This window comes from Marmota monax, unplaced genomic scaffold (assembly GCF_021218885.2).
Source record: "Marmota monax isolate L192 unplaced genomic scaffold, Marmota_monax_Labrador192_F-V1.1 WCK01_AAM20220418_F8-fsc00210, whole genome shotgun sequence".
Lineage (NCBI taxonomy): Eukaryota > Metazoa > Chordata > Mammalia > Rodentia > Sciuridae > Marmota > Marmota monax.
The window spans coordinates 1,628,578-1,651,757 of NW_026695248.1; the positions used below are offsets into that span (position 1 = coordinate 1,628,578).

The 23,180-nt window shown below is 43.0% G+C and overlaps 1 protein-coding gene across 3 annotated transcripts in view; it reads right to left on the bottom strand.

Moving 5' to 3' along the window:
* The window catches only part of Aff3 (ALF transcription elongation factor 3), a 534,054-nt gene that overhangs the window by 11,265 nt on the left and 499,609 nt on the right, over positions 1-23,180 (bottom strand). For all 3 annotated transcript variants that reach the window (XM_046440319.2, XM_058578305.1, XM_058578304.1), the window contains 6 exons: positions 21,941-22,145; positions 20,470-20,597; positions 10,596-10,659; positions 6,675-6,811; positions 3,196-3,267; positions 1,574-1,667 (listed from right to left, as the gene is read on the bottom strand). In XM_046440319.2, coding sequence (XP_046296275.1) covers positions 1,574-1,667; positions 3,196-3,267; positions 6,675-6,811; positions 10,596-10,659; positions 20,470-20,597; positions 21,941-22,145 — 700 coding nt within the window. The remainder of the gene's footprint in view (positions 1-1,573; positions 1,668-3,195; positions 3,268-6,674; positions 6,812-10,595; positions 10,660-20,469; positions 20,598-21,940; positions 22,146-23,180) is intronic.

Below are 23,180 nucleotides of genomic sequence, written 5' to 3' on the forward strand. Positions count from 1 at the left end.
TCCTAGGGTGCTTAACCACTGAGCTACATCCCCAGCCCTTTCTTTATTTTTTCTTTTGAGACAGGGTCTCACTAAGTTGCTCAGGGCCTCGCTAAGTTGCTGAGGCTGGCTTTGAACTTGCGATCCTCCTGCCTCAGCCTCCTGAGCTGCTGGGATTACAGGTGTGTGCCACCGCATCTGGCTAATTTATTCATTTTTAATATGAATAATATTTAATATTTTTAATATATTAAATAATGTTGATCAGATGAAGGATAAATGCTAATAACTCCTGAAGGAGAAGTCTGAAGCTCAGGTTCCTTTCTCTACCTGTTCTCTATGTACCCCTGGACTGCATGTGTAAATTAAGAACTTCTTTATTTCTGTTGTCCCTTAAAAGTTCTGGTTGTAACCCTCTTGGGCTTCCAGAATTCAGCTTCCCTTTTTCTTTCTTTTTTTAAAAAATATTTTCTTTTTTACTTGTTGACAGACCTTTATTTTATTTATTTACACCCGGTGCAGAGAATCGGACCCAGTGCCTCACACATGCCAGGCAAGTGCTCTACCGCAGAGCCCCAGCCCCAGCCAACTTCCTTATTTCTTCAAGCATTGTTTTTCTTGATTGAAACAACTCTCTTTGGTATTAGCTCTTAGATTCTGAATTTCGGAAAACAACCCATCTTGTAAAGGGAAGGCTCTGTGCCAGTTCTCATCATTATAACCCACCAAAGGGCCAGGAAAGTTATCTCCTTGGCTCTGAACTTGGTTATTCTAATTGCACACTCAGGAAGGAGGCACCATGCTAAAAATATCCCAAGGGACCCCGAATTACCTGGTCAGACAAGCTCTGAGAAGTGGAAGTTGGGAATAAATGATTTTTAGGGAAGGTGGTGTAGCTGAAACAAGGCTTGGGGACAGGATACTGGATTTATGCGGATAAACAGAGAACAGGCCCAGGAATCTCAAACAAATGATGAATTTCAAGTTCACTTTACAACAGTACACCAGATAGGGACTTTTGTTGTTATTTTTTGCCATCTAAAAAAATTCTCCCAGTGAAAATAATTTCATTCCCCGAGGTAAGTGAAAGTTGCCATGGTTGAGAATTCAATCCTTACAGTTACACATTGCTATCTAGTGTCTCTGAGTTTCTAATCATCCATCTCTTACCCTTTTAAATAGCACCTCCATTAAAAGTTAAGTTAGCTACTAGAGAATAACGAAGGGGTAATGGCTTGGAAGTAGTTACTTCTAAGAGAAGAAATCTTCTAAGAGAAGAAATCTTCTCTTGGATGTGAGGAATTTATGTCTGCTCTATAGATCTATTTCCTAGGACCCTGGAAGGAATAACTGGATATTCTTTTTCTTGAGGCCACAAAAATACTTGGGCAAGAAGGCAGGGGGTAAATTAGCTAGGCTCTCAAAGCCCATTCTCTGAGCTTTCAGGCACAAGTGTGTCATAAATGCAATTTCTGGAGATAGAGGTGACCTGTACTAGCCCCAGAGCAGTGGGTGCTGCCAGGGTTTTCTGAAGTGCCCCTGACAGGGAGGCACCTGAACACAAGCAGGCAGCTGCTCATCTGTCAGACAGTACCTTGAAATAGTCGATGAGTGCTTTTGAATACTTGACAGCGTGGTCCCTTTTAAGCCGAAACATCCGCCAGTACAGGAGAGCCAGGCATCGATAGCTGCAGCGGAAGGAGAGGAGTGAGCCCTTCAGAACAGGAGTGTGTCCTTCAGAAACAAGCCTTTACCAAAGTCATGCCATTCCAAGTGACTTGGTATTTACACCATGCTTATGTATCTAAGATGTTTCTGTATGTACGTACATGACCTGACCTTCTTTTTGTCCCCAGAATACAATTCAAAATTCCAACGTGGTACTCCATAAATATATTCACCTTTAGCTTATTTTGGACTATGAGATTTATCACTTTGTGGGAACAGGGCCTGGTGCTTCCTTCTTCTACCACGAGAGGGCAGTCTCTCTCCATGAGCCGCGTGAGGAAGCTCTAGCCACAGCTTTCACTGCTTCCTGGGTGAGCTACCCTGGCTTTGTGAATAGGTCAGTTTTTCTACCTGTTTTTATTACCTTTGCTTTTTAATACTTTATTACACGATATTTAGCTTAAATAGATAATATAAATAATGAGTGTGAATCATGAACAACAAAAAACACTTTGTTGAGAGTTTACATCATTTGATATTGTCTCCAATATTTGAATTATTATTTACATATAAGTATTATATCTAATATGATAATGTTATTAATTATCATCAATTTATTTATCCCAATATGGAACTTTAGTAAAGAAAAGGGCACAGGTAGTGTTTCCTGGACTTATCCTTTCTTGATTGCTTTTTGCTAGTAATCATTTGCTAACTCAGATCTGATGTTGACGTACTAGAATCGCAAGAGCCTGAATAGTCTCTTAACAGCCCAAACTCCACATGATATGATGAAGTGAAACAACCTGAGACCCTCTCTTTTGTCTATGTTGCTGTCCTGGTTTTTGAGATTCCATTTGAGTCTCTAATGTGTAGATTAGATTCTAGAGTGGAATGAGCTTTTGAAGAAGAAAAAAATTTGGATCCTTTGACAGGAAGAACCAACAGAGAGGTGTTCTGAGATCTGGGGAGTGGGGTGAGGTGTCCTGAGGAGATGTCATGGAGAAAGCTATTATAATCACATAATAGTTATCATTGTAATCATTATCAGTACAGAAAAAATCTTTTATATATTGGCTAACATTTTGAAAGACGTGATTTTATTATCAAAGTATAATGAGCCGCTCTTCAGTTTAATGCGTTGAGAGCTTTAAGCACCGTCTTTATTCATTCAGACTGATCTGCCACTAAAGCAACACATGAATTATTTTGATTGCATCTAAAGCATCAAACACAAGAGAAACTCTTTTCGACACATGTACATTCAAATGACTAAAGCAGGGACCTACCTGATTTTAAAACACATGCACACACAGAGAAAAAAAAAATTACCCTTGTGTAATTGACCTGTCGATTTTCAATGACTGAATTCTGTTCATGCATGGCACAGCAAAAAGAAATGGTCTGGATTCTCCCTGGCGGTTAGAACAGCATGGGGCTTTGTATGTTCAAAGGTGCCAGGAAAAAACCATGCATTTTAGCACATGATTTGCCAATGAGGACCTGGGGGGCTGAGGACACTCTTTTAGGTTGCAATGAGGCACTCACCATAATGCAGCTAGTTGTTTGTCCTCTGGTGTGGCATTGGGGCCCGAGTGGGTTTTTAGTCTCATAGCATATCTAAAATCAAAAACAAAAATAAAAGCAAAAGGGGGTGGGGAGAGGGAAAGCAAAGGAATAAAACAAAAAGAACTCTCTTAGTAATAACAGAACTTCTATGCTGTTAGTTCTTTCCACCCAGTACTTAGATTTTCCCAGTGCCGCTCATAATTCTTTCTTAAAAGCCTTCTGACATTGCTCTTCTTCCCCCAAGCATCACATCACTGTGATATAATGAACAAAATCTTTCTTATGATGCCTCACTACTCTTGCTTTTAGCAATACAAGTTCAAATGCTGCAGATGGGCAGGAGGGGTAGCAGTTCAAGAACTAGTCAAGCATATGGTAACACGCCCGTTAATCCAAGTGTTGACGTATGGCTGAGTGGTGACACTTGGAGGTGAGGTTCAATGCTTCTGGGCTCACCTCCAGGAGAATTTGCACCCCTGGTGCTCAGGTGGGTGCTCCATTGACCCCTTCGTCTTTGTTATGTGACTCTTACCTTGATGGCAGTGTAAATGATCTGGGTACATTTTTAATCTCCATTGGCTTCTATTTATGTGCATTATGAGAAACAATTCCATTCACTTCTCTGAACTAGGGGGACTGTGGCCTTTGCTTTCTCCCAGTAACATATCAGGTCACCTATGCAGACTCTCTGAGAGAACTGAGGTAATGTGTGCAATGGTCAGAGAGTCCCAGGTTCAAATCCCAGCTCAGTTACTTAGTTGTGAGAGCTTAAGTGTATTAATGTCCCTAAGCCTTCACTTCCTTACCTAAAACAGAACTAGTGCCGTGATCACACAGCCTTGTGTGGGGATTAACCCAGATCATTCTAGGAAGCTCTTGGCATAGCAGGCTGCCTTGCTGGGTTAATAAGCAGTCTGTTATCATGGCCTCATCTCCTCGATGTGCAGATCTGTCGGTTTCTGAGTGTGTCTCTGTGCAGAGCATTTGCAGTGGTTGTTCTTGGGTGTGACAATACACTTACACATGCTTCTCAGAATTCATCAGTATCAACATTTTACCACCTTGAGTGGAGTGTGGAAGTTGTTATCTTCTTTACTTCTAAATAATTACCCTGAGAATCAGATGGTGGTATAATTTTTGTTTCAAGATTTATGAAAGGAGGCCAGTTGGTTGCACGTGTCTGTATTTCTGTTCTCTTCTCCTTCCTGATGTGTGCAGATTCCTTCCTCTGCTGAGGAAGGTCCTGCAGTCAATCGCTAAGGGGGTCTGTCAGAGACAAACACTGTTGTTTTCCTGAGTCTGATAATATCTTTATTTCCCTCCGCTCCTGAAGAATATTCCACTGAATCTAGAATCCACAGATTGATATTTCGTCCTTTCTTTCCACACTTGAAAAAATGTCACATCACCTCCTCTGGCCTCCCCGATTTCAGATAAGTGGGCGGTCAGTTGAACGGGTGTTCTCCCCCAGCTGATGTGCTGTTTCTCCCTGATGGTTTCACGATTTCCTTGTCTTTAGTTTTCAGGGACAGAATCACGATGTGTCCTGGCCTGCATTCTGTCAGGCTTATCCTATTTGGGTTTTCCTTGGCTGCCAGGATCTGTAGGTTGATGTCTTTTGACAAACGTGGCAACGCTCAGTCATCACCTCTTCAAACACTATCTCAGTCCTACTCTCTTTTCCTCTCCTTCTGGGACCCCAGTGATACAAACGTTGGATCTCCTGTTACTGTGCTTACTTGGTTTGAATATGCCCACAGAAGTCACATGTTGGAAATTACCCAAGTTAGCAGTATTCAGTGGTGGGACCTCAGGAGGCAGAACCTTCACTAATGGATTCATTTTGGGTGAGTTAGTTATTGAGGGAGTGGATCCTGATAAAAAGGAGGAATTCAGGCCACCTTCCTGTTTTACCTGTGCTCCCTTGCCCTTCCCCCGTGGGGTAATGCAGCACAGAGACCCTCACTGGATGCCACACAATGATCCTGGACTTCTCAGCCTCTAGAGCCAAACAAACTTCTATTGTTTATCATTTTTCCAGTCTGTGGTATTTTGCTAGCGCAGCAGAAATTAGACTAACACAGTGCTTGAGGCCCTCTTCACTTTTTAAAAAATTTTTTCTATTCATTCGTCTCTTGCTCAGATTGGGTAAATTCTACTTTCTGTCCTCAAGTTCACTGATTGTATTCTTTATCTCTCCTTTGTGATTGAGCCCACCCAGTGATTTTTTTTCTATTATTATATTTTTTCAGTTCTATAATTTCTATTTGATTCTTTTTAAATAAAATTTCGACAAGATTTTCTGCTTTCTGTTTGTGGCAAGAGAAACGTAATTGTTTACTGGAGAATTTTTAAGATGGCTGCTTGGGAATTCTCGCCAATTAATTCCAACATCTGATTCATTGTGACATGGATGTCAACTGATCTGTTTTCATTTCAGTTATGATTTTCCTGGTTCTTGGTATGGCGGGTGAGTTTCTGCTGTATCCTGGACATTTGGCTATTATGTTAGGAGATTCTGGATCCTATTTAAATCTCTTGTTTTAGCAGTTATCCTGCTGAGGTTTAGCAGGCAAGCCTTGGGCTACTTTGGGGGCTGTGATCCAATTATAATTTAGTTTTCAGAGCTTTGCTGGTACTATATTGGTATGCCCTAGGGCCCCAGCTGGTCCCTGGTGGCGCTCCTGAGGTGAGGTGGCCAGTGGGAGGGATGGTTCCCCAGGCTGGACTCTATTGGAGGCAGCCCTTCATGGATCATTGCCTGCTTCCCACAGTCCCCTGGTGAAGGAAGGGATTCTCCCATTTGTGGTAAGCTACCTCCTGCCAGAGCTCCTGGCCCCCCAGTGGTTCTCAGTGGGGAAGAAGAATGTCAGTTTTGGTGGACAAGGTGCAGATTTAAGTGGCAAATGGATTTTCAGCATTATTTTTAAAAAATTCACAAATGTATGGTTTTCTTTTCTTTTTCTTTTTTTCCCATTTTTTTTAAATTGGTGCATTATAATTATACATAATTGTGGGATTTGTTAGTATTTGTACATACATGTTATCATGATCTAATCTGGTCAACATTATTCTATTTTCTTTCTCTTTCTGACGGTTTTTACGTCTTTGTGGGGCACAGTTTGACAGTATGATACATGGGTACATTGGACATTGATCACATGTGGGTAGTGAGCATATCACCACCTCATGCATTTATTATTTCTCTAAAGTGAGAGCATTCAAAAACCGCTGCTTTAGCTGTTTTGAAATACGTAATACCTTAGTGTTAACTAGAGTCATCTACTGTAATTAAGACTCTTTCCTAACCTAGGCGAGAACAGGGCTCATCGAGACTTAGCTTCCTCCCAACCAGGGGTTCCAGTGGCTGAAGGTGCGGTGGACAGACGGATGCTCTTGGCTGCCTATCTAGTCCTCCCTCAGGCTCCTCCCTACCCCGGCAGGAAATCACGGCTCACCTGATGAGCTCCACAGTCTCTGAGTACATGGTGTAAGGAGACTTGGATTCCATCGGGCCTTGTTCCATGGCGTTTCCACACTCGATAAACGACAGGGCTGCTTCAGCATAGTTCAGGGCCTTTCCAAACTTCTCCACCTGATCAACAGAATGCACAGCGTCTCCCTTAACGAGAGCCTGACACTCACCGTTGCCCCACAGTGTACACGCTTTACTTGAGAAACTTTAACTTGTGAGTTTCAGAATTCTGTGAATGGAGCCGAGGGAAGAAAGACCTAGGAGACGGTAGTCCCCTCGTGAAGTCACGATTTTGTTTCCCATGGTTTCAGTTTCTCATGGTCAACCACAGCCCAAAAATGTTAAAAGGAAAATTCTAGAAGTGGATATTTTATAAGCTTAAATTTTTTTATCATAGCCTATTATTCTATTTTATTATTAGCTAATCGCTGTGCCTAATTTAGAAATTAAACTTTATCATAGGGTGAATATATAGGAAAAACAAGTACATATAAAGGTTGGTATTATCTGTGGTTTCAGATAAGGGAAGACTGCTGTACTACTTGTTTTCTCGAATTGCCACTAGGTTGGGGAAATGAGCATGTGGTCACATATAGCATGGCAAAGGCTTGGGACAGCTGCCAATCAACAAAGCTCAGGACTTCATGGCAGCTGTGGTCTCTGTCTCTTTCTAAAGGGTTGGCAACTTCATTCCTATTCCTCCATGCTATGCAGCATCTACTGAGCTACATCCCTATTCCTTTTTATTTTTTATTTTGAGACAGTGTCTCACTAAATTGCTGAGGTCTTTGCTGATTTGCTGAGGCTAGCCTCAGACTTGTGATCCTCCTGTCTCAGCCTCCTGAGTTGCTGGGTTTATAGGCATGCGCCATCATGCCTAGCTTTGAACCACACTTTCTTTTGCACACTGCAACTTGGACAGTTCAAAGCACTGGTTATTATCTTTTATATTATTTATGACATTTACATCTCTTCCTCTTCTCAAGTGTTTTTTATTAATGGTGAGGACTTCATGTAAGGGCAAGATGAAGGGAAAAGAGAAGAGATAAAACTCAAGGCGCCATTTCAGCTTCACCAAAATGGGACATGAATTGAAAATTGACACTGAATATAATTTTTTGGATTACCTGAAGTCATGTATGTTAATCTTTCCCCATGTCCACAAGGATAGCCACAAATCAGCTTTCTATTATGAAATTCTCATATATTAAACTTACACATTGAGTTCCTGGTTCCATATATTGCTACTCTCTGAAGATAATTACATATTGTCTGGATCACAACATCTCCCCAATATTCAAAGAATGACACATACATATTATTCTAAGTCTTGCTACAAAAATGAAACAAAAACTCCCTAGAATCAATACTTTGGAAAACAGAACTGTATTGCAAAACTGCTTCTCATTAGCAAATCAAAATTTTAAACAGCTTAAAAAACCAAACAGGCAACATTTTTTTTTGGCAATGCCTTCAGAGTAAGTAAATAATTTCATTCAGTAAGCATGGTCTACAGCGCTCAGCTCTGGGGGATGTGTACCTGATACACAAAGCTGCTTCCAGGAACCCACAGTACATCTGGACAGAGAAAACATGCACCTACAAACCAGTTCCATATGCAAAGCAGTTCATGATTAACTGACAAAATGCAGGAGGAGGAGTCCCCTACCACTGAGATGGATGGAAGCGGGTGAGTGATGGGGCTATGGAGAGGCTGAGGATGCTTCAAAGAGGAGACCTAAAAACAGGCCTGGGAAGGAATGGTGTGATTTGCCTGGACACGGGAGATGCTGAGGGTGCCTGAGAGCTTGTACGTGTGTGTGAGCATGAAGCTCTGCAGGGGCACATGCCCACTGGCTGGCAAGAACAGGTGGGCTCAGAGGCTTCAGGGGACAAGCCTGGCTGGGGCAGTATTACTTGGAAAATAGTCAATAGAAAAGGTAGGGTGGGGCAAGATGACACTGATGAGCAAGGCCAGCGAACCCCGGAGGATGGATACAGGCAGAAAATCTCATTCTGTGTTATGGTTTGGATGTGAGGTGTCCCCCAAAAGCTCACGTGTGAGACAATGCAAGAAAGTTCAGAGGATGGAACTGCAGACTCTCATGCTAAGCAAAATAAGTCAATCCCCCAAAACCAAAGGCTGAATGTTTTCTCTGATATGCAATGCTGACTCACAATAAGGTGGGGGCTAGGGAAGAGTAGAGGGACTTTGGATGAGACAGAAGGGAGTGAAGGGAGGGGAGGGGGCATGGGGGTAGGAATGAGAGTAGAATGAACAGGACATTATTACCCCATGTGCATAGATGATTACCTACATCATGCACAACCAGACAAATGGTTGTGTCAAAAGGCATTCTACTGTCATGTATAACTAATTAGAATAAAAAAAAAAGATTATGGCTAATAAGCCTGATAAAAACTATTTCACAGTATGGCTGTTGAGGTTTCTTACTAGGCAACCTTTAAAAAAAAGTTTGGAATATATGTTTCCTAGCTTTAATTAAACTGAGACTAAATTATTAAAAAAAAAAAAGATTTCATTATGAGAGCCTTAACCCCATCAGTAACTCAGTCCCCCTGATGGGATTAACTGAGTGGTAATCCAAGGTGGGTCTGGAGGAGGCAGGTCCCTTGGGGGCATGACTTTGGGGTATATGTTGTATCTGGTGAATGGAGTCTCTCCCTGCTTCCTGATCATCACGTGAGCAGCTTCCCTCGGCCACACTCTTCCGCCATGTCGTTCTGCCTCATCTGGAGCCCCAAGGAAAGGAACCAGCTGTCTATGCACTGAGACCTCTGAAACTGTGAGCCCCCAAATAAACTTTTCCTCCTTAAAATGTTTTTGTCAGGTCTTTTAGTCATAGCAGCGAAAAAGCTGACTAAAACATTCTGCTTAAAAGTTTGATGTGTCTCCCAATAGGGGACATGCCATCAGTTTATTTGGAAGACCGGAACTCTCCATTAGATTGTGGAACTCTGTGGGGAAGAACTGTCTTTCCATTTCTCTATTTTTCAACACTCAATGGACATTTTCTCTGTTCACCAGTGTACCTCGGCAGTGGACCTTGTACAAATAAATGTTTGGTGGGTGACCTTGATACCCTGGGAGAGGGGGACTTTTTAAAGTTCAAATACCTTCAACACTGGAATAATACTTTGAAAAATCATTTAAAATGCCTTTTCCATCTTTAATACTCTGGTTGATGTCAGTTATGAACACTGGAGGGGAATAAAACTGGAATTACTAGGTAGGAAGGGGTCCTTTTGGATGAGCATTTAAGATGGAACAACCCTATGATCTCTTAAAAAAAAAAAAGAAAGAAAAACAAAACCAAAAGTTTTCTATTTCTTGCCTGGAAGCTTCAAGCTTTCCAAAATAGGAGAGTATTCAAGCAAGAAAAGTTATTCTTTGAAAACATCAAATCATGATGGTTTTAGGGTTTTATGTGCACATAATAGTTTCTGCATTGTATAGTTCAGGGGAAGCATTCATTGTAGCAGATGCACATGAAGAACATGAGTCTTTTTGAAAAGAAATTTGATCCTGGGACCAAGCCAAGCGTTGGCCAAGCTAACAAGAGAGGAAAATGCAAATCTGGATTTTTTTTTTAAAGCAAAAAAATACTACCACCCACTGACTCTATTGGCTCTAGTTACTATTCAAACCTTAGGGTTAAATTGAAATACTCATTTATCCAGGGCTTTCTCCCAGTCAGACATTATTGGTTGAAGTCATAATTTATTGGGCTATGAGCACTTGATTATATAAACATTTCTCCATTTAACAGGCCCAGCCATCCCTGTAATAGATTTTATAATTACCCAGCTATATTGCCCCAGTGATGAAGCTGCAGTACAAACGTAATTTGGAGGACTGTATCTGGAAAGAAAGAGGTCTCACCATTGCATCTGCTTTATGTTTCATCCGTTTAGCTTCTTGCATAAAATAATCTGCGCTGCGAGGCCTACGAGGAGGAGAGAGTGATATAAGACGTCATTATTGCTTAAGTGCAGGATCTTTTGAAAATATTCTTTTCTTTTGCTCAAACATAAAGCACAATTTAAAAACTCTGCTTAATATGGAATCAAGTCCTTTTTTTTAACACTTCCAAATTACTGCCTGTATGTAAAACACTGTGATTATTTTTCTCTTAAGTTAGCAATTCAGAGCCTACTCAATATGTGCAGAGAGTCGATATTTACAGTGGTTTTAGCATGGTCCCCCAGTGCCTAATTTGTGATTCAGATTTTTTATTGTATGGTTAAGAAAAAAGTGAAAAATCTTATTTCATGTAATAGTTACACAGAACAATCCCTTTTTACTTAAAGGTTGTAAATATACCTCATAATAATTGCATGGATTCGTATGAGTGAGAATATTTATGTATCCTTATGGATATAAGGATCATTTATATGCATAAGTGCTACCTAGAGTTGTATGTGTATATATTTAATTATTTTCAAGCCTGGCAGTGAAAAATGAAAAAAAAAATGTAATGCTATATGATTGTGTTCCAGTTGTAATGAAGTTAATTGTAAAATGATGTCTACCTTGTAATAATGCAAACATGGCATGAATTCTCTGGAGCCCTGATTAGCTAGCTGGTAAACATTAACAGCAGAATGTGCATTATTAAAGCAATAATCCTGGTCAGCACTGATTCTTCCGGGAGACAAAGGTAATTCATCCTGAGACCGATTGGAGCATGTGTAATGATCCCCGGTTACACTAAAGCACTTGTCAGGCAGTACCTTTAAAGGCTTATCTGACAGATTTTTAAAAAAATAAAATTTATATGCTTTAGTCTCCATCATTATAAACTTTATTTGTAATATGGGTCTTTATGTAATCAATAAACCTGACCTATTCATGAATATGCAATCTAAGCCAGGAGTCCCTGAAAGGGGGTATGATGTAAGAAGGGAGATTAATCCTGGACTGTTGAACCTATTGTGATATGCTTATTTTGAATGATCTTGTTTCAGGTTCTGATGGGTCTTCTGCCTGTGATATCAGGTAACCAGAGCATCCCTTTATTCAAAGAGGTCAAAACCCTTAGAAACATAATGTATACCATGACAATGAACACTGATTGGTTTAAACACTGCACTCACAGACAAGTCAGAATCACAGCAAATAATGCTTTGGGTAAAAAAAAAAAAAAAAAAAAAAAAATCACAGAAGCAAGAAAAGGACCTGGTTTTCTATCTTCTGTTTCTCTATAAAATATCAGCATTGTGGTAACAAGCTGCGACTGTCTTGTTAGCATGTCACAAACAAGAAGTGGCAACATTGTTGTGGGATTTCCTTAATCCTGCCCTTGGCTCATGGCTCCTTCACCACTCTTGTCCCCCTGCAGGTCTGACAGTTGCCCTTCATTTGGGTGGGTCTCCCATTGGTGGGTGAGGCCAGAGGCTCTGCCTTCTTTATTACATCGACACCCACATGCTTCTTCTGTTCTAATGGCTTTTGAGTTGCATTAACAGGATGGTTTTTTTCCTTCTTAGGTCACATGTTGACCCTTGTTCACATATGGATTTTTTGGTCTTTGAAAACAACTCTGGCAATTTATGTTTGTTGTTACTGATTGTTTGCTTCTGTTTTTTTAAAAAACTTTATTTTTTAGAGCACTTTTGGCAAAATTGAGCAGAGAGTTCTCCTATGCCCTCTGCCCCACAGCCTCCTCCACTATCAGCATCCCAAACTAGGAGCAGCACATTTGCTACAATCCATGAACCTACACTGACAAACATGATCCAGAGATGCTAGTGTAGGGTTCAGCCTTGGTGTTGTAGATCCTATAGGTTTGGACAAATGTTCAATGACGTGCCTCTACCATTACGTTATCACAAAGAACAGTTTCACTGCCCTCGGATCCTCTGTACTTATTTATTTATTGTCCTTTGGTTTTCATCCCCTGACATGGAAGACCCCACCTCTAGCCCAAGTCCAGATCTGATTCCTGAGCTTCATGTGAGGTCCCAAAGCCTATTTGCTCAGGGGGAGAGTTCCAGTATTCTCAGCCATTTCCCCTTGTTGCCAAATGCCTTGACTGCTTCCTTGTAAGCACTCCTCTCCTCTCGCAAGACCACATTCTCCACAAGTCCAGGCTTTCCTGGCCTCTCAGGTTGCTGAGACTCTAGATGGACTCGCCTGCAGTCTAACTTGAGTTTCACCCCTTGACCAATGTTGTTTGCGATAGTGTTCATTACATTGCCATCCTGCTCACAGACCTTGACTCCATCTCCAGGGCCTCTGAGGTGACATCTCAGTTCAGGGACCTAATATCCTTCCCTTAACCACATCATTTATTTACCAACAGCCTTGGCCAAACTCTGGGCTGGTTTCCCCACTGTCTTAATAACTTGCTCTCCCTGTCTCAGAAGCTTTGCTTATTCTCCCTGCTGCCCAGAATACTTTGCTCTCTGCTTATTAACTGAGTCTTCACCAAGGATCGACCATGAACCAAAAGTTACTGCCCTCAAATTCTACTGCCACCATGGGTCCTTCCGGTCACTGGTCCATGCTTATCTCTGCCTTTCCTGGTCTCATAGAGCACTTCGTGTTTGCACTACATTTCTGGGTATTTAATTGCCTTCTAAGCTGCAGAGGGCTATAGGCAATGGCCTATGAACAACTTGGTGGCTGGTACATTTTCAGCAGGGACAGGGCTGTGGACCTCTTCAGTCTTCTCCATCCTGTGATTTTAGGCACACAACAGAAGGTGAACAAGTCCTTCCTGAATGGCATCGACTTTTCTCTGAGCTCAGAAAAGAGTGGTGCCTTGTGATGGGGTGATGAGCCAGAGCACGTCTCCATGGCAACCGGAAATTCTCCACATCATTATCTGCTCCACACTCTAGTATATAAGTTTGGTCATTTTCTTCTTGGCCTGTTTTGTAGACCTTGTCACGAACAGATCGTCATTTCAAATGCATTTTGTTCTCAGGAAAGATTTTCTTGGCAATAAGCTAGGGCATCCTCGTTTTCCCGAGCCTTCTAAGTTGCCTTTATAGATGCCTAATACGGGTTCTTTAATCAATGCTGTTCTTTATCTGCGGCACATAAATGCATTTTTTTTTTTTTAAAAAAAAACCCGACATGGAGGCTGAGTCACAAACTCTCAATAGCACACAGAGATAAGTAACACATCTAATTTTCTGACTTTATCTGGGCAGTTACAGCAGTAACCTGACTTGCTGAAAGGAAAGATACCATCTGGGGGCCATTTACAAACACATTTGTTAGAATTCTCATTCTGCATCTAATAGCAGGCTTACTATACGGACTCACTGAAGATTGCCTGATGATTGGCCCATTTTTTTCTTCAGGTGATTTCTAGTGCAACGCTCCTAGATCAGATCATTAGAAAGCCATTGGGACCAATAGGACGTCACCCGGATTGTCCAGCACGGCAGTAGATGCATGCCAGCATGAAGGTGTCACTTCCCACAGCAATAGATCATCAATAGGAAAATTAAAATCACTACCACTGTGGTGGCAGTACAGAGTATGACAAAGCACAGGCACTAACCCTAATCATCTAAGTGTTCAGACAGATTTTTCATCCAATCTAATTTTTTTTGTGTGTGTGTGAGGGTGGGTACCAGGGATTGAACTCAGGGACACTCGACCACTGAGCCACATCCCCAGCCCTATTTTGTATTTTATTTAGAGACAGGGTCTCACTGAGTTGCTTAGAGCCTTGCTTTTGCTGAAGCTGGCTTTGAACTCATGATCCTCCTGCCTCAGCCTCCTGAGTCTCTGAGATTACAGGCATGCACCACCATGCCTGGCCAATCTTCTAATTTTTTTTTTTTAATGCGAAAGATCTAGAGTTGTTTTTTTTTTTAAGAAAATTTATGTAATCAAATTCATCACATTCTTTCTCACAGTGACAGTATTTCATGATGATACATCAACAAATCTAATCAAAGTTCAATTAAGCATCATAAATATAACCATGTATCTTATACTCTGTAGCTCTGGGGCCCGAGTGAAGCCACATCCACATGTATGTTTGTTGTAAGAGCTCTCTGGAACAAAAGTGACCTTAGTACTTGATCCAAAGAGGCTGTTTTCTTCTCTTCTCCTCACCCTCCCTCCACCCCCACCTATAAACACATGGCCTTGGATCTGAGCAGCAACAGGATGTGAGCACCCCTGATATTTCTTCTGACACAGGAGTATTAAAGCAACCTTGCTTTTTTGTTCTGCTTTCTGGCTGAGAGCTAGCGAGCTGAATGGTCTCCCACGGAGAGGCTGGCACACACAGCTCAGTAATTCCTACCTCTGTGAAAGGCAGTGCTCAGCAGAGCCAGCCGGCTCTGTGCACACTGGCAGGGACGAGAGCTCAATGTGTTTGAACTCACAGGTTTCTCTGAGTGGCAGAAATCTGGACGGATTTCTTAGGCAGACTGAGATCCAAATCAGACAAAGGGGCAGTGGCATACCAAATGAATTTATCATCTGACATCTGGTATTTCAGCTTGTCACTGTCTAAGCCCCAGAGGTGTTCCTGGGTCCCAAGCTTGGAGGTGCTTTCTCCAAAAGGAGAAAGTGTAAGAGGGTAAGCAGTTGTTGGCAACGCACTCAGGGATCACTATTATTTGATTATTATTTTCTTGGTGCAGGGGATTGCCTCCTGGGTCGGTGCTCTACCACCACTGAGTCACGCCCCCTGGCCCAGGTGGTCACTTCTGAAGGGACAGTTTGGAGTCAGGGATCCTGAGGAGCCAGGCTGGCTTTCCAGGCACTTCCCCATGGATGCAGGTAGATTATGTTTAGTCAGCAAGGATTCTAGTGTCGCGGTGTTTCTACAACCTTGACGTTAGCTGGGCCCTCAGAGTGCCTGGGACCTGGCTTCTCAGAAGCAGGAGCATAATTGGTCCTGTTTCTTACAGGTCACATCCTCCTGCCACGCACAGGAAGCTAAGCAGGGGAGAGCTTCTGTTATTGAACCAAAAGGAACTTTCTGCTGAGATGGAGAATTATTGATCTCATTTTTATTCTTCTCTGGGTATGAATTTTAAAAGAAAACAATTTGGTTCCGGGGCTGTGGCTCAGTGGTAGAGCGCTTGCCTAGCCTGTGTGAGGCACTGGGTTTGATCCTCAGGACCACATAAAAATAAATAAAATAAAGGTCCATTGACAACTAAAAAAAAAATTTAAAAAATAAAATAATTTTTCCATATCTTAAAAGTGATCAAAGAGCCCAGATTTCAATCAGAGAGATCTGAATGTCCTTATTTCCCCCCCCCCCCCCCACTTTCTTTCTGTTTTAGTTGGAACAGAATGAGGACCTGACCTTGGAAGAGGGATTTCAGAATGGAAACAATTATCCATGAACAACAAAGACTAGTACTAAGGCTTATCAGGAAAATAAAAAGGTGGGGTCCAGTTTTGAAGTCTTGGGAAGGAAAGACCCTCAGGACAGCAATGCCCTGGTAAGTCCCCCTGGGGGGACCCTGCTTGGCTGTAATATCACCTACTCAAGGATTTCAATTGGTTTCCTTTGATTAAATCATGCTTCAAGAGATCCGACCTTTTACATTCGGGATTCTTCCCATCCTCTATAAAATTAAAATCCTTTTAGCTCTGAGACTGCTGTGCATAATTACATTACAAATGTCAAGTCCCTATTCCTTCCTGTCAGTCACATTTCACATGCCCATGGCCTTCAGCCTCCTGTGTGGCCAGAGAGTCTTTTCTCAGTGTTGGGGGTGGGGGATGGGGAACTGGGCTCCTGTTATTGGCACCTTGGGGACAGATGGGAAGTTTGTTGGTTTGGCTGACTGTGCTGGTTGTGACTGACTCTTCCATGTGAAAGATGGGCAAGAGAGGCACATCCTTTCGGAGCAGCAGGAGGCTCTGGCCTTGGGTTTGCTGGCTCTTAATAGCAATATGGCTGGCATGATGCAGGCACTAGATTCCCAGCCAAGAATCTCACCATTGAGCTCCGTGAATTCAGGACTTCTGAACGGAGCCTTCATGACCCAGTTGTTGTCTCTCAATTTTCCCTAGCCAAGAAGTCCCCCGTCACTAATTATGATGCCAAGTGATTTATGGCTGATGGCTTTGTGTTAATAAGGCCAGTGTCCTGACCTCATGCAGAATCAAGCGATGTCACTCATTGACATGAATTCTTTTTATTTTATTTTATTTTATTTTAATGGTGCTGGGAATTGAACCCAGGGCCTTGTATATGCAAGGCAAGCACTCTACCAACTGAGCTATATTCCCAGCCCATTGACATAAGTTTTTTTTTTTTTAAACAAAAGTTTGGTGATCACCTAAGTGTCACTTTAATACTGTGGCTGTGGAATAGTGAATCTCATGCATTTACTTAATGTCGGGGGACGAGGTGTAGTCACACCATCACCAACCGGAGGCTGCAACTTACCAGAACACGCTGACCTGGATCCTGTTTTAAAAACAAGTGTTATTCCCTTCGGTTCTGTCTGCATCCCAACAGCACAAACTGGTACCTGTTTAATTGGTAAGTAGCACAGGAAAAGGGGCTTGGAAGCCCATGAATTTAAATTTACCTGCATATAGGTTCATGGAAAAAGAAGGAAAAATATCCAGCCATTCCCTCTGGGAAGGTTATTTATAATTCAGCTGTGTTCATTCAATACTTGTTATTGACAGCTCACTGGATTCAGCTGTTGTCTGAATTGCATGTTTATCCAACCGATAACAAGTATTTATATTAGGAAAAAATGAGTTTATTTAAAAAAAAAGCTACATGGTGTGGCTTTAAAAACTAAACGACAGTGTGGCATCTGTTACTTTTTGGATCACCATAACTGGAGTTCCATCAGCTCTGAATTAGCCTGGCATTAATCATCTAGTCCACTGGCAGCTTCTCTCTGGTCATTTCACTGCTAAGGACCCAGTGAAGGCGAACCAAGGAAAGTGACAGGAACTGGGAGCCTCCCATCAATGAGGCCCTGGGGGCAGGAAGTTGGTGCCGGAAAGAGGGAGGGGGAGCAGGAGGAAGGGGCGAAGAGGAAGGGGATGAAGGAAAGGAGAGGAGGGAAGAGGGAGGGGAGGAGGAGCAGGAGGAAGGAAAAGAAAGGGGAAGAAGAACAAGATGGATGGAAGAGAGGGTGGAGGAGAAATGGGCAGAGGAAAGGCAGGAAGGAGGGGGAGGAGGAAGAAGGGGAAGAGGGAAGAGGAGGGGAGGGAGGGAGAGGTGGAGGAAGGAGAGGAAGGAAGAAAGGGAAGAGTAGAGGAGGAGGAGGAAGGAAGGAAAAAGGAGCCAGAGAGAAGCGAGACGCCCACCCATGTGCCCCTTTCTCCCACGGTTCTGGGAGTTAATCAGTCATTGGGTCCACGCTCCCACCCCTGTCCCTGGCACTTAGCAGGCACTCAGTACCCAGCAAGTGAACCTGGGAGACATTTTACACCATTTCAGGTGACTGTGGTCTCTTGAGGGACACTTATTTACACCATGCAAGGGAAGACACAATGCCTATTTTTGCTTCTCAAGCTCCCTATAACTTTCTGAGCTCAGCCCAGGAGTGGCTGTTTGAGGTGCATTTCACTGTTACAGGTTTCAAATCCATTGGGACACACACAGCAATCGGAACAAGACACTCCTCTCTCCCTGTGGTGGATGTGGAAGAACACTTTTTGGTTCTATTTTCTCTCTATCCACAAAAGGAGAAACAATTTTACTGTAGTCATCGGCCAGAAAAACTATACCTACTGCTAATAACGTGCAGAGCAAATGACAACAACCTCTTCATTGGTATAGTGACAGAATTATATCAGCCTGGACTCTGGCAGACTGGGAAACATTTCTTCTTCTAAAGAGCCCAAGAAACTGCAGATTGGAATACAATCATTTAGTTACTGCAATTTCTGACTTTGTTTTCTGGTGCATACATTCGGAAATTCCTTGCATCTATTTTTCCATAAATATATTTTTTAAACCCATCCCTCTGAAAGTGTCAGGTGTTTTGTTTTTGGTACCAGGGATTGAACTCAGGGGCGGTCAACCACTGAGCCACAGGTCTTGCTCAGTTGCTCAAGGCCTCGCTAAATTGCTGAGGCTAGTTTTGAACTTGCGATCCTCCTGCCTCAGCCTATCAATGTTTGTCAATGTTTTGAGCACCTCAGTCATTGCCTAATGCTTCTTCGGTTTGATCACGTTGCTAGGTTATAACTTCTGAATGCAAATTTCCATGTTGTCCTTAAGTGGAATTCTAACAATTGAGTAATTTACACTATCAAATTCAGATGATAGATAGAGTTGAAGAACTGAATGTACTTCCATTTGGTGCCCTCCCTGGGGATTAATTACCACCTCCCACACTGCTTAGCAAGGGGAGATGAGGGAAACGGAGGTGGTGAGCACCCGAGGACAGCGTGCATGGGGACTGGGGCGCAGCTGCAGCGCCCTGGGAAGGAGAGACAACCTGGGCCTCCCGGGCTGCCCTTAAACTTCCTGAAACTGAGTTATCTTGGAAAGTGTTCGTTAAGTGCAACAGAGAAAAAAAATGGGACTTTGGTTTTCAACCCCATGACTCGGTATCCTCATTGGGTTAGCAAAGTCCATGTGATATTTGAAGACTAACACTCAGCATTCACACTTCTCAGGAAAATGGACCCTCTGGGTGAAGCTTAGGTGAGGCTGGACAGACTCCCTCTGTGCACGCTGCACTTCCTCAGGTGACACCCCGTGAGTTGTCACCTAGCTGGATCTTGGGAGTCCCCACTGCCATTATTTTTTTCTAAGGAAATCAGGACTTAGAGATGTCTGCAGTTGTTCTGCTTCCTGACTTCCAGTGGGCATAGTCAGCTGCAGACCCCAGGGCAGGAGCTGCCGCACCCTAGGGCCTAACTTCCTGCCCCATACAGAGGTACACTCCACACTCCAGCTGTGAACTCCAGCTGAAAACCGGAGTCGGTCTTGAACCCTGTCCTCTACCTTCCAGGCTTGCCCCTGACACCCAGTTTTCCCCTAAGAGCCTAAATACCCTACAGCATCATTTCATCATTTGTTATTTTCAGTCTCTCACCAGCATTCTAGAATGTCCTTTTCTTTTTTTTTTTGGTACCCGGGATTAAAATCAGAGGCATGCGACCACCGAGCCACATCCCCAGCCCTTTTTTGTATTTTATTTAGAGACAGGGTCTCCCTAAGTTGCTTAGGGCCTCTCCATTGCTGAGGCTGGCTTTAAATTCCCAATCCTCCTGCCTCAGCCTCCCGAGCCACTGGGATTACAGGTGTGTGCCACCCAGGTTTTTCTTCCACTTTTATACGGATGGAAGCTGCCATACCAGGTGAAAGATGACAGGGATATTTCTATAAGAATCATTTTAAAGAATATGGCAGCTGGGTGCAGTGGTGCATGCCTATAATCCCAGTGGCTCGGGAGGTTGAGCCGGGAGGATTGAGAGTTCAAAACTCATTCTCAGCAGCTTAGAGGCCCTAAGTAACTCAGTGAGATCCTGTCTCTAAATAAAAAAAAAAAAATACTAAAACTACGCTTCTTTCTGATAGCATAAAACTCACAGGGGTCCAGGCTCCAGGGCCTTAGAGACTCAATTCTCCTGCCTTCAGCTTCCTACTCTTCTGGAGCCTCCCTCTTGGCACTGGTCTGTTTCTTCATTCAAAGTTCCGGCTCCCTTTCAAAGGGACATTTAAATGATCAAGCCACGGGAGAGGAAGTGGATGCACTGTGGGTGAGATGCACGTGTCTCCTACATGCCTAGCTCCCACTTTCTCTTCCCATTACCATATTCGGAAAAAGTCCAAACTTACATATCATCGAAGACCAGTTTCTGCCGCTTGCAGTCCCTGTGGCCACTGGAGCCTGGAGACCAGGGCTCTGTTTGTGGCCGGGTCTTGCTGTGGAGGAGACCGTGCTCAGCACTGTTGTGAGTCGCTTTCTAAACAACAAACAACACAGGAGTCCTTGAGACACTCGCCATCTGGCTGGAAGAATGACCATTAAAAGAGCATCTTTTGCTCTACCTTGTGCTTCAGAGTTGATGGTTATTATGTCTCAATAAAGAACAAGAAATATGGTTTGAGGATCCCTCATTCAAAATGCTGGGGACCAGAAGTGTTTGGGATTTTTGGATTTTTTCCCCCCTAGACTTTGGAATATTTGCATAAACATAATGAGATATCTGGGGGATGGGACCCAACTTTAAACATGAAATTCATTTTTTTATATCTGTTTTATACGCATACCCTGAAGGTTTTTTTTTTTTTTTTTTCAAAATGAACTCATCCTGGGAAGATGAGTGAGCCAGGGCCACCGGCCACTGGAGGCCAGCATGGCTGTGAAGAGGGGCTCACCTATGGTGTTAGCTGTGTAGGGGCCCAGAGGGGCTGGGGTCTTAAGAGAAAGTCACTTCTTTTCAATCTTTCTTTGTGGGGGAGGGCTACCTGGGATTGAACTCAGGGGTACTTGGCCACTGAGCCACATCCCCAGCTCTATTCTGTATTTTATTTAGAGACAGGGTCTCACTGAGTTGCTTAGCACTTTGCTTTTGCTGAGGCTGGCTTTGAATTCACGATCCTCCTGCCTCAGCCTCCGGAGCCACTGGGATTATAGGCGAGTGCCACCGAACCCAGCTCTACCTCTTTTCAATCTTATCACCACCATTTTGCAGATAAAGAAATGGGTTCCAAGATGAGACAACTAGGGCCAAGATCACCCTGCAGCTGAGTCGGGGGCGGGGGGGGGACTGTGCACCCAAAGTTATCCATGAGACTCTGCTCCTCCCCAGGGAAGTGCTGGCATCACCCGAGACTACTGGAAAAGGGGTGGTTCTGGGTGTTCCCCACTGTGGCTGGGACACTGGCCTATAAGGGTGGAGTGTGAGACCTGCAGATTTTAATATAGTTTCAATCTCAGATTTAATTCTGCCATGGGATAAGGAAGTTTTCCCAGTATATAGGTTGGTTGGTTCAAAACTCCCAAACTGCTGTGCCCCAGGATGGTATTTCTTTGGAGTTTGAAATCCTGCAAGGAGGCTTCATAAACAGAGGAGACCTGATATATATATATATATTTTTTTGCATGAATTTATTCTTCTTCTGCTCTCTGTGAGGAAGGCTGAAGGAGTCCTCTCCTCTGCCAGGTCTCCCTAAAGGCTTCCTTCAGGGATTCTCTGCAGAACCTCCCAAATGAGTGGAGACTCCTAAGCTGGGGACAGAGGGTGTGGCGAGGGTGTACCACTGCATTCTGATTCTATGTGGGAAAAGAGGGGAATACACCCACCGTGAGGTCCCCGGCATGGGACTGCAGTTGGCTGTCGGTGGCCTTAGACTTTTTGTTGGATGAGGAGGAAGTAAACACACCATTGCCATGAGATCGGCTGGAAGAAGTCAAGTCCTCGCTGGAATATTTGTGTTTAGATGCATCAGAGAGCGGTGAGATGGGCGATCGGAGCATTTTTTCATTTTTATTTATTGGTATTGCCAAGCTGAAAAAGTAAGTTACAGTAATGGAAAATCACACAGTCAGCATAGGGAAAGGTAAGTACTTACATATGACCAAACCTCCCCTTTAAGACCTGCAGGTAGGAAGAAATTTATTGGTAATTATTACACCAGGAGCAACCTTATGGCCACAGGACCCTAACAAACAGTAGCCAATCTCACTCACTGTTTCTTTCTTTTTCGGTAGGGGGGCTACCGGGGATTGAACTTAGGGGCACTTAACCACTGAGACACATCCCCAGCTCTATTTCGTATTTTATTTACAGACAGGGTCTCACTGAATTGCTTAGTTCCTTGCTGTTGCTGAGGCTGGCTTTGAACTCATGATCCTCCTGTCTCAGCCTCCTGAGCTGCTGGGCTTGCAGGCATGTGCCACCAGGCCTGGCTCATTGTTTCTTACTCTGGTAGGATGAACAGTAATTCTGGAGTTAGCATCAAAAGGAGTAGCCAAGAGTAATAATATGGAATTGCATGTTCCAAGTTTTTCATCCAAGAATCTCAAAATAATCACCAATTTTTTCCTTATAAGCTGAAGCATAGAGTAATGGGACAGTCAATCAACAGTGACAAATGAGTTCTCCATTGCTACAAGGACTTTTGCCAACATCTGAGCTTGTACTCATTACTAGATAGAAAATAATAGAATCACAGGGCATTCTGTGCAACAGAGTGCCGATGCTCTATTGTTGAGCTTCCCAATTACCCAGGCATTGATCAGAGTAAACACAGAACAGAGAAACTGTTATTAGAAATTACAACTTCTGATTCCTAGCTCTTTATTTTACCTTCAAAACGACTGTCTATTCTTGAATATAATGTTCTCCACAATCAATCATTAGAGAAGAGGGATTCACTTGTATTTAAGTCTCTGCAATGGATATTATGTTGTTAGGAATCCCTGCATTACTTCGGGAGAAAAAATATTGTTTGGGGGCAGACATATCAGCCAGAAATAAACTCAATCACTGTTAATTTAAGATGGTTATAGAGTCAGTTTACCAAAAAAAGGGTCACACCAT